Below are 11,842 nucleotides of genomic sequence, written 5' to 3'. Positions count from 1 at the left end.
GGGGGGGTGGGGGGGGTTATGAAGGGGAAAGTTCAGCCTGGAAGTTCTGAAGGTCGCTGCCCTTTTCTTCTCCCCTCTGAACTCTTTTTTCTCGCGCTATTAGGTATCAGCCGCAAGGGAAGCTGCAAATACTTGGCACACTTTCCAAGGGGCTTGGTGGCGGCGAACACAAACAGGAAGCAAAAATGGGCGCATCCGCTTGACAGAAGTGAGGGCGAGAAGGCTTGATTAACGACGTTTTGATTTAGGAATTCAGCATCTTTGGTTTGAGATGTTTATCGCCCACAGCTGAGCTCCGCCATTAGCTGCTGAAGTCAACCGTGTCTATCTGTGAGTGAAACATCTCACGATCAACATCCTTAACAACAAAAAGAGCTAAGTAGATGTTTTTCTCCAGTAGTCACTCTCTCCATCCCTCCTGATTTCATAGGAAGAGGTGACATTCCTTTCCTCTGGAAAGTGACTCATACGGCTGTCTTGTTTAGTGAGTGCAATTATGGAGCGCTTGAAGCACTCTCCTTCTTTGCGAATTAGAGTAAAAAAAAGGCTCCTTTCTGAAGGGGTGTGTGAGTTCTCCGTATGACCAAACAGGGTCATGTTCACCGCAGAACCCACCACTGACTGCGGACGCAGAGCCTCGATGCCTGTGGAAACATGAATGTCACAGGAAATGTTCGACATGTTTCGCGGCGCTGCGACCGAGCGAGAGGTGAGGTTTTTTTTTTTTAGAGAGAGAGAGAGAGAGAGAGAGAGAGGGGAGCCATTGCAGAGCAGAGGGTTGGTGTTGATGTTGGCCGCTCGGCTGTTTCTGGGTTGTCAGGAGTTTACCACTCTCTCTGCTTGTGAGACCATTACCCCAAAAAAAAAAAAAAAACAGAGCATGCTCAGATCCTCACAGTGGTATGTCTGGACATGTAGACTACCTCACAGAGTGCAGGGAGGCAGGGTGACGTAACAGCACGAACAAGGCAAACAAAAGCAAAAGAAATGATTTATTTTAAATCAAAACAATCTATTTATCTTTGTAAACACTGCACCACTACTATAAATGTTTTCATCCACACGGAAACACAGAAAACTACCCAAAACACTAGTAACTCTGCCAGGCCTGTATGTGGCGCTGTACAAAAAGCAAACATGGACTGAAAACACAACAAGAAGAAAAAGACGAGGATGATCAGAAATATACGGCTGCAGAATCTGAAATCCCACCGTTCTGAGATCTCTTCCAGTTCATGCACTGAAGTGGCCTTCATTTATTTAGTTTTGTTTCATACAAATAAAAGTGCAAATGATATCTTTTGCATGCATGAACTGAAGGAAACGCTCTAATATTTCTGCACGTGCATTAAACAGAAGTGGGCCGAGAACAGCCGGACCTCAGAGACTTTCGGGACCGGTATCCGGCGAGGGACGGCCGGAGGGAGGAAAGGATTTTCCTAAAAATGTTTATAGTATGCGTCAGTTTTTATAAACTACTCCTATTTAAAATGTGTGCTTTGTGTTTATTGTAGTTTCTCTCATCAACATTTGCCTTTTAGTATTGTTGACAGCTCAATAAAGTGATAAAAACCTTTTCGTTCTTCGATCATTTGGTGTAAAAATTACAGGTTTTTATTCTGCTTTGTTGAAAGCATTGTTTATCAGCCTCATCTTGTCATTGAAGCAATAAAGAATATGCAGGTTTTTCTGTATTTGAGAAACAGCGTGTAATCTGTCATTATAGCTGTGAAGGTGGATGTCACACCTCGGGCCAGACGTCAGCTTAAAGGCGGGTCTATGACATCATAGTTTAAAAAAAGGTCGCATTTTGGCTTAAAGGTGGCGTCTCAAGACTTTTTCACTCAGGGACCCATTTCTTAAAATGCTGTTTCCGTGGATGCAAGGCTGAAATGACAAAAAACCTTCCTGTGTAGGGTGAAGAGAATGAATTTGAATAGCTGAAGTTTAAATTGCGAGACGAGAGCCTTTTGGATGTGTGGAGCTGCAGTCGTTTCTCCCTCTTTTCGCTCTGGGCCGAAGCAGCTGTGAAGCATTTATCTTCATCCGCTCTGTCACTTACACCGTTTCTCAGCTTATATCACACAGAACTCGTTTTTCATAAGCTCTCAAGAATGGTCACAGATTCTTTTTCTTTAGGCTAATTTTAAACACAACCACTATAAAGCAGATGGGACATTAATCCTACATATATCTTTTTGTTCCCCTACCGCTTCCATTTATTCAAACAACATGCACAAAGGATTATGACAAAACTTGATATACTTGCAAACACCAGATCAAGATATCATGAAAGCTCTGCTCCCCAGGCTAGAAATCAAAAAAAAAAAAAAGCAAGCTTGTGTGGTTTAACTCTATCCAGACGTGCAAATACCAGTGGAGGTCCTTCTTAGAAGTGGAAGGGTCTGTTTAATGTCCTGTCGCTTTGGAGGATCTGCTCTCTGCTGCCTCCCTTTGTTGGTTTTAGAGAATTGATTCGGATCCTCCACAGTTTACTGTACAGAATAATCCACTTTTATTACCGACGACGTCAGTCAGAAAGTTCACAGTCAATATTATCTGATGTCATTAACGGTTGGTGATCATGTATTTGTCTCTGTGTGTTTGTTTCTCTGCCTGATAGGCCAAATATTTCATAAAGCAGAGGACAGATTTTAATAAAACTCTCAGAAAGAAACCATTCTGTGTACGTCTACAACTGTTTAATCCAATTCAAGATGGCTGCCACGGCTAATTAACCTTAGCAAACACAAAAATGGCTTTATCTTAGCAGACACTAAGCTAAAATTTGATGCGGTACTAGCTGAGGGTAAACCTCAACACTTACTGAGCATGCTCTGTTTTTGACTGCCACAACTGAACAACCTGTAGAAAACACAAAAATTGGTTTTAACTCAGTCAAATTTACAGATGTTGAGCTAAAATCCGGCATGGTGGTAGCTTAGCATCATGCTCAGCACATACTCTAAGAGCTGACAGATCAGATCAGATCTTTTTTTAAAACTTTTGGACGCAAGGTCGGTGCGTTGGATGAATAACGTGCACATTTTACCTTCACTCTCAAATTTGCAGGAAATTTTCAACCCATATTGGGGGTTTTTTTGCGATTAAACCTGAGATTAACTCCTTCACTGGATCTACCCCCATGTGGGTCTCTGAACAACATAGATATAAGAGCACTTTTCCCTTCAAAACAGGAGTTTTTATGGCCTCTCCCTCAGCCCGGCTTCCAGACGAATTTATGCTGAGCAACAATGACTCAGGAATAATTAACTTAGAAATACTCAAAACAGAAAGTGAGCACGAATTAAAATTTGCTTGGCATATTTGTTTTTGTGTCTGAAACAGCTGATAAAGAAAAAAATAATACATTTTATCAAAATCCAAATTACAGTATCAAAGGGATGTGCAAATTCACTTTAAAACTCCTAAATACAGAAAAAGGCAGAAATATTTCTTGGTTATTTGTTGATAAAGGTGAAAAGTGCTACGATCTTATCACGGTGTTTAGAAGTGATAGAAACTGATACTAGAGCAAAAAAAAAAAAACCCAGCAGCGTCCCCTCTCACTCGAGAGGTAATTTCAGGTGAGACGCAGACACCAGGAGAGGAAATATTATTACGATTACTCTGCTGTCACTTTTTGGGTGTGAGAAAAAATAATTTATGAATATCATCTTCGTTGTGGGTGGTGCAGCGGGATAGTTGGAAGTCGAAGCCGGGTGATTTATCAGAGAACAGGACCGTGCTTGCAGGGCGAGGGAAATGTCATCCGATGCCGTACGGGCTGTGTGAGCCAAACATCCGCTCGCCCGTGTTCTCACAAGTCCCCCCCTGCAAACGACCCTCAGAGAAATGAAACACCAACCTGCATCGAAAACCCGGCATTCCATTCAGGAATGCATGTCGCCCGCTGCCTTTCGTGCCAGAGTTTCCAGGCTGGGATCATCTTGCGTTAAGAAAGATTAAACTGTTTTGATGAAGCACAATATTGGGATGACTCTCAGCTACCACCACACCGAATTTCAGCTCAACGCAGCTGACACCGTTATAGTTCTTTTTGTTTGTTGATTAGCTGCGGCAGCCTTCCTGAACTGGACCGGCTTCAAAAGTTAACCAGCTGTAGAGGTACACCACATGATTGCTTTCTGGAAGTTTCATTAAGACTTTGCCAGAGGATCGAGAGACATTTTGCTGATGGGCAGATGTTGTTAACTCCACCTAGGTATTGGCAAATCTTTAAAAAAAAGATCTTGCACCAGTTGTTAGAGCTCTGTTATGAATCCAAAACAGCTGATTTTAGAAAAATATCTGTAAAATGATCATAAAGTGTTTTTTTTTTAGGTGGCAGCTATTTTGAATCAACTTGACTCCTAAACTTAATCAGTCGTAGATGTATATACAAATATTACTTTCTGCAAGTTTCCTAAAATTTGTCCAGTGGTTATTGAGATATTTTCCCTACATACACACAGACACAGGCAAAAATGTTAATTCCTGCCTTTAACTTTCAGCCCTGAGTGATAATAAATCACCAAATGCTGTTATTATAAAAATAAAATAATGCTTTCAGGTGTTAGTTTGTTTTCTGACAAGCACATCTGTATTTCTCGTGCACAGCTGTCCTAATAGTCTTTTTAAATCTATGGTGATGCTACTTATCATATCAAAGCGAGCTCACTGAGGCTAGCATTCATTTCAAGTGTTCACCTGACCTGAAGAGCATGAATTATTTTTTTTCCCCCTGAGCAACAGACAATGCAGCTAACTGTGTGCAGATACTGTGGCTTCTATCACAAGGCAGTGTTTTATGGTGGATTGTGGTTTATTCCTTTTTAAACATGGACAAATTCGTTTGACTGAAATTGTAAAGTTTGATATTTATTTATAAATAAAGCGTGCTGGAGATCTGCTGCCATGGCCTGTGGGAATGCGGAGAAATGGCGGCCTCGGAGGCAGACGGGAAGAAAAAGCCTTTTTTCAGACGGGACGTTCTTCTGCTCGTGTTTGTGTGGTGAGCAGGAACCCTCGCAGGAGCAGGAAGAGGAGAAGACGAACCGGGGTTTGGGCTCTGGTGAGAAAAACGTGGGCCGTGTTACGGTGGAGGATCTGGGGATAGTCAACGGCAGCTTCAGCCTGCTGGATGAGGACCCCGCGACCCCGAAGAACTCTGCGGCCCTCTCACCCAGCTCTGAAATGACCCGGAAAAAGAAACGACTCGCTGTGCATCCTCAGGTTGAACTGAGAGCCGCCCAGAGTGTTGGAGAGGATGAAGAGAATGGCACTGATAGCACACCTGGACCTGAAGTCCTCATGACGACACCCGCAATCCATCTGATCCCACCCACTCCCTCTATTGTTACTGATGGTAATCAGTTCTTTGACGGCAATTCGGAGGAAAGTACGACACACACATGTGGTAACAGAGGCTTTGCAGCAGGTGACGAAGAGGAAAGAATTAATAACGTGAATGCAGAGTCAACAGCGGGATGCGTGCTCGCTGAAGTCACTGCAGCTGGTGGTGATGGTGAATCTAAACATGTAGAGGGTCAAAGTAAAGAACTTGGAGAACCACTCAAAAAGTGGAATAAAGACAAATCCAAACCCAAGTTCTCATGGAGTTCTGATCAGGTGGCTTCTCTGCATTTTTGTACAAAGAAAAGTAAGTATCAGTTTTATTTAGCTCCACTCTTGGCTTTTATATCAGATGATGGCTAAATGAGAGCTGAAACTACAGCAGTTTATCTGTGTGGAGAATTAAATTTAATTCAAAAGTGTCTAAATTATTGTTTGTAAGCCAGAGACATATTATACTGATAAACCAGCTGGTCCTGCCTTTTCTTGTTGTTGGGAAACTAGCCAGTAGGAGCCATTTTTACCATAACTGCCATGTTGTTTTTTGGAACCAGAGTCTGTGCAATGGAGTCGTGGGGCTTTAAGCCCCGCCTTCTCCCGCACACACAATCACGGTGTCATTTGAGCTTTCTTTTTAAACATAAAGGGACTAATTGGAGGTAATGCTGGAACATACAACGGCAATCAACAAGAGTCAACACCTAAGAATTTCTTTAAATTTTTAATTAAAGGCGACGTCTCGTTTGTTTACTTAAAACTTGAACTGGAACCTGCAGACAGGTAAGATGTTCTTGTTCCAGCTTCAACTTCAGGGTTAGGGTGAGTGGTCTACTTATATTTGCAGCTTTTGTACTAATCCAGTTCTGGCCTGGACTCAAACCAGTCTTTTTTACACCGACCACAATTTCATTTCAATAACTACTGTGATGCTTGTTGATACAAGTTTTGCAAGCTGAGACTCAAGCTGAGATGTTTTTGTGTCTTTGTGTTGCAAAAATATATAATGACAGCTCTGCAGTGAATGGGTTCTTATTCTTTTGATGGAAATCCTTCTCAACCACATAAACCGAGTGCCCTGGTTTAAAATTAGTTCTGGTGGCAAACTTGATTTTTGTCTTTAGTTATGTAACCAATACAGAGCATCTCGTGAACTTAACAACAGATTTGAAGAAACTCTAAGAAAGTAATCATTTGATCTACAACTGTTTGTATTTTAAAGTCAACTTGGTTTAAGCTAACTGATCTTGGTTATCACGGCGCTATAACTCATTTTTACATTTAAAACCATCAGTGAACCTCACTCTTTTGTTCTTGACGCGTTGTAAAAACAACACGGATTCTCACAGATGTTCTGGATTTGTTTTCTTTCTCTCACAGGAAGATTCAACTCTGGAATAAGCCTTTTGTCGTTTACCGAACACAACTTGGGTGAGTTTTGCACCCGGTCCTTGAGTCTCTTTGTTGTGTTTAAGAAAAGTAAAGGTGGGAGGTTAATGGCACCAGATGGTCACGTGCTTCTTCCAGCTGTGCAGCTCATGTGGTACCTTTTTGTTTTGATCTTGGCTCCCCATTCAGCTGAAATTGCAGTCATTATGTGACATGACTACAGTACCTCAAACGCCTCCGTTGGGAGTCGCAGAAGTTCCCCCTTTGTTGGAATCCTTTTTAGCTTTTGTGTGTGTATTCCCCCATGTGTGGTTGCTCAGTCTGTTCCCAGGTTTTGGGTTCCCCGTGATTCAGCATGCTCTCCTCCCTCAGTCCTCTCTCAAATAGCTTAGTTTCTTTTCAAACCCGAGCAGAACAATAATACTGGAAACGATAAGCATCGCTTTTGCCTATCCGTTACACAAATGTGCTGAAATGTCCCGACTCAAAAGCTCTGCTTCGTAATTAACCCCGTGCATCTCTTTGTGTCAGACTTTGTTATGCACCAAACTTAGGATGCTCAGTGAATCTGTCAGTGCTAACCCGTCGGGTCAGGAGGTTCGGTTGTGTGTTTTTTTTTTTAATCTTTCCTGATGGCACCGACTCAGAAGGATGACTAGGAATTATTTCCAACTTCCCATTACTGGCAATTTTACCGTTTAAGGCAACATCAGGCTGTGTCCTTCAGCCTGCATGAAATTTCCTGTCCCTTGTTTTGATTTTTGATTTGGATTTTTTCATTCTCCAACCATAATGGTGAAAATAAGTCATGGAGTCAGACTGGACGAGATTTTCTCAGGATTTTTAATGTCTGAGGCCAGGAAGACGAATGTCCTCCTACATGTCCTCGTGTTGAGCTGAGACTCATCGTTTTTCCTCCCGTTCGCTTCGCATGGAGACGGTTCTGACTTCGCTCAGCTGTCGGCCCGGCTCTATGAGGCAGGTGATGAAGAGGCTGTGAGCTTTCCGCCCCTCCTCCTCGCACTCCGCCGCCCCTCCAGGTTCCAGACAAGATTCCTCTGCTGACACACAGAAACCAATTACACTGCCTTATCTGATTCTGACTTCATCTAAAGCCCTATCCATGTCAACCCTGCTTTTCAGAAACAGGACCCTGAAAAAAAATGCATTCAAGGAATTATCCTAAATTTTCTAACAAAGCTGTTTAAAAAAAAGCCACTAAATTTATAAAATAGTTGTCAGAATCACATATTTATTACTGGCATGAGAGGCAGAAAAAAAAAAAAAGCCAGGGCCTGGATTGTTGTTGGAGCCTCATTTGTCTTGCCTGGTATGTTGGCAAGAAAATAAATAATCGAGCAATATCAGGAAAATATAAAAATATCTACTCTCTGTGGGAAAGAACGTGGGCTGTTAGCAAAGCACGATATTGTGTTTGACTGGTTGCTCAGCGACTCCGGTCCAGTGTCAGCACCAGCCAAGGCACTGAAAACATACCTGACTGCAGAAAAAAGCCTGAGAACTGGCTCAACACAAGCCTTGACGAAGAGATCACCGATTCCGTTTTTATTTCCCGCCACCGAAGACAGAAGGGCGGTAATGTGTTTGCCTCTGCCTGCGTTCATTCCTCTGTCATGTTGGCAAAATATCTCATGAGCCACTGAATCATGGGAACGTAATCGTCGGATGTACATCAACAACTTACTAACGTTAGGGGTCAACCCATTTCAAGATGGCTGCCACAGCTAACCCTAAAATGGCTATAGCTCAGTCAGTTTTACAGGTACTGAACTAAAGCCTGATGTGGTTGGACCTCTAACAGTTCTCATGAGATCAAAACGACTAAACTCTGTCATTTCTTATCATAAGATGATCTTTGTTGAACAGTCTGGAATGTGTTTAAAGAATCTTAGGTTTTTTTTGTTTGCTTCTCTCCAGATGACCCCGTGAACACAAACGTAAGCTGCTCTGACCTGCTGAAGGCTGAACTTCACCTGCTTCCCAACGCAGCCACGATGAACACATTTACTCACCAGAAGGTATCGTCTGAAAGCTGCCCTCCTTATCTCTTCAGATTGTATATCACATGCACTTTTAATCTCTCTAAAAATGAATGGGGTGGCTGCAGCTCAGGAGGTGGAGGGCGGCCTGACCTCCGGGGTCAATCCCCAGCTTTACCACTTCACTTGTTTGAGTGTTTTTGAATTTAAAAAAAAGCTGAAGCCCGCATAGCTCTGCAACATGTTCCTCACTTGGGAGACGTTTGAATGAAGGCGTATGTTCGGTAGTTTAAACAACGTTTGCTCTGCGACAGCGGCCATTAATGCGCTCCTGCAGCCTTGGAGACACGACCAGCCGGACCACCACCCTCCAGACTCTGACGCCGTCCGCGGACCAATGCAGGGAGAGGAAAAAAATCTCTCGACAGCGACGATTAACAGTTGGTGAGTTGGGTGTTCGTTAACGGAAAAGTGTTTGACGTAAAACTGCTCCTCTGACTGTGCCTCACAAGCGTTTTGTTTCATTTTATGCAGCATCATATATCCCCCAATATATGGATCAGAATGGAAACATCACAGAGAAGGTACTGTAAATCCTGTAAAACCGAAAGCCACAACGAAATATCGGGAGTCTTTTCATGGCTAGTTGGAAAAATACAGCAAATAAAAAAAATCTCCAAGATCCTTCCCCTCAGCTCCTAAAAACCAAAGCAAATTGTCCATTTCCTGCACTAACCAGACCATCTTCAGCATTTTTTAAATATTTTTTACCTTCTTTAGCTTCTGCAGTTTCTCTACTTATCTTCAACGATCTCTAATAAAATCTATAAAGCAAAACAAACCTCTAATCAGTTAATCTAATGACTCCAAAGTCATGATGTAAAATGTAAACACAACAAATATAGAAGGCATAGAAATGGTTGTTTTTGTCTTGGTTCAGTTGCATATAGCATGTAGACTGGCTTGTTTTTTTATAAGGCTAAAGAAAAGAAATATGTTACATTTTGAGGATTAAAAGGAGCTTTTTTAGATTAATTTTACACAGTAAGGTCTTTAAAAGTTTGTTTGTGTGGATGACATAATGATGAAATATTTCATGCTCGGTATTTCTCGGCTTAATGTCTATAAAAGTAGGTTTTAACCTAGAAATCAGTACAACCAGCGTGTTTCTGTCCTTCCAGGATGTAAACGGGCAGGAGGCCAAACCTCTCTGTGAGCTGAACACAGAAGGAGTCTGTCAGTGGTTTACCAGGATTGGACTACAAAAATGTCTGCCTTTCATCAGAGGTGAAACTTTCTGATTGTCTCATTGCCTGGACAGAACAATCAGGCATCTCAGTTTGAGTTAACGTTGACCAACAATTAGTTAAGGATGAAGATAACATCACAAGTATTTAAAATCTCCAACATGTCAGCTTGAGTTTATCGAGCACCACCTCTTGGTGTTTTAGTTTACAACTTAACAACTGATATTGTTTATATTAATTCAGAATCAAGATGAGTTTTATTTTAGTGCACATATATTAAAGATTCAAATAAGTTCCATATATTTTACTCAATAGGACATTTTTTTTAAATTTTCAGATCCCAAAAATGGAATAAAAACTGTATTTGACAGAGCAAACATCTTCAAATCTTTTTATGTATATATATATTTTTATTTTACAGAGGCTAAACTGTGCGGAGGAGACATCGCCTCGGTGGACGCAAACATTTTGGACGTCCTCCACGTCGTCACAGTGGAGGACAGGGAGCAGCTGCTGTCGACCATTTATAACGAGCTCCACCCTCCCAGCTCTGTGGCTCAGACACTCGACTCTTTGCTTGGTATTTTTCAACCTTTGTTTAATGTAAATCATTTCTAATCACAGGCCGTTTACAGATGTTTCTTTTTGTTGCAGAGTCTAACAGTGTGGAGACATTTACTTCAACGTTGTCCTCAATGACTCAGTCCAAGTCCTCTCCTTACGTAAGCTGTTTGAGTATGAACCGACGTTCCTTCAAGCTCAGGTAAAGCTGACGTGTTCTCCATCTTCCACAGGGTGCAAAACAGAAGTAAAGAAGCATTTAGCAAAACACTGAGTGGGTTTATTCGAGGAGTCAGCAAACAAAAGTTCAAATGCAATCCAAGAGGTTTTATTCTTGATTTCACAACTTGATTTCACCACAAGTCTTTTGGTTTCACAAGAATAAATCTGAACAATGAATGTCAGATGTGATGATTCCAAAACAACGCTGTCGGCTAGCACATTTACCACAGTCTGTCCAGGTCCCGGCATGCCGCTGGAGACAAAGGAGATGTTTATTAAGATCCTACTGCAGCTTTCTTAATTAGTCTCGCTGGGTTTTGTTCTCTGAGCCTCTTCCTGACAGATGAGCGGCAACCAGACGCAAACACCAACATAAAACAAAGATGAAACAAAAAAAAACAAGCGTTATTTTTATTTTATACAGAAATGGCAGCCAAAACCAGGCGGCTTCGCGGAGTTCTCAAATGATAGAGATCACAGTTAATGGTGAGTGACTGAAGTCGTTCTGATTTATTCATATTTATAAACATTTTAAAAAGCATTTTCTTCAAAAATGCAAAAGGATAGCTAAATGCTAAAGGTAGCGCAATTAAAGTAATAAGCTGAAAGTTTGCTAAAGTAGTTACTAGTCAAAGAAACACATGGAAACAGGAAACCAACAGTGAATGCTGACTCAGCAGATCCAAATGATGAGTTCTGGTCATTTTTGGCCTTGTTCTGCTGTGTCTTGCTTGTATTATAATGGTTTTTCCTATCAGCTGTCTGCATATCTTGTGATTGTCTTGCAGCGTCAGAACGAATTGTCCATCTCAGAACTCCAAAGGAAACAACCATGGGAAAAGTCATGGATTCGTGTATTAAAATGCTTGGAATGACGGACGATCAGAGCTTATTCACATTAAAGGAAAAGCAAGGTGCCTCGAATGATATGCACGCTCCATCGTATAGTCAGTCCCTCCAGGATTTTGCGGCTAAAATGCCTGATTTCGCGGGGCATTTTCCTAAAAGTTGCGATTTTTTTTTTTTTTTTTACTAAAATCAATAAACAACCATAACTTTTAATATATAAAC

General features: G+C 41.6%; 1 protein-coding gene across 6 annotated transcripts in view; it reads left to right on the top strand.

The window, feature by feature from the left end:
- LOC108248131 overlaps positions 1–11,842 on the top strand; it is a 31,569-nt gene that overhangs the window by 12,725 nt on the left and 7,002 nt on the right. For 4 of the 6 annotated variants that reach the window (XM_025010700.2, XM_017436668.3, XM_017436667.3 and 1 more), the window contains 9 exons: positions 6,733–6,783; positions 8,680–8,780; positions 9,056–9,185; positions 9,276–9,325; positions 9,923–10,028; positions 10,410–10,568; positions 10,643–10,751; positions 11,196–11,257; positions 11,560–11,685. In XM_025010700.2, coding sequence (XP_024866468.1) covers positions 6,733–6,783; positions 8,680–8,780; positions 9,056–9,185; positions 9,276–9,325; positions 9,923–10,028; positions 10,410–10,568; positions 10,643–10,751; positions 11,196–11,257; positions 11,560–11,685 — 894 coding nt within the window. The remainder of the gene's footprint in view (positions 1–6,732; positions 6,784–8,679; positions 8,781–9,055; positions 9,186–9,275; positions 9,326–9,922; positions 10,029–10,409; positions 10,569–10,642; positions 10,752–11,195; positions 11,258–11,559; positions 11,686–11,842) is intronic. The other 2 variants (XM_017436669.3, XM_017436672.3) reach the window with 1 other exon arrangement.

The sequence above is a fragment of the Kryptolebias marmoratus genome, linkage group LG22 (genome assembly GCF_001649575.2).
Source record: "Kryptolebias marmoratus isolate JLee-2015 linkage group LG22, ASM164957v2, whole genome shotgun sequence".
Taxonomy (NCBI): domain Eukaryota; kingdom Metazoa; phylum Chordata; class Actinopteri; order Cyprinodontiformes; family Rivulidae; genus Kryptolebias; species Kryptolebias marmoratus.
This window is presented reverse-complemented; position numbering and strand designations above follow the sequence as displayed.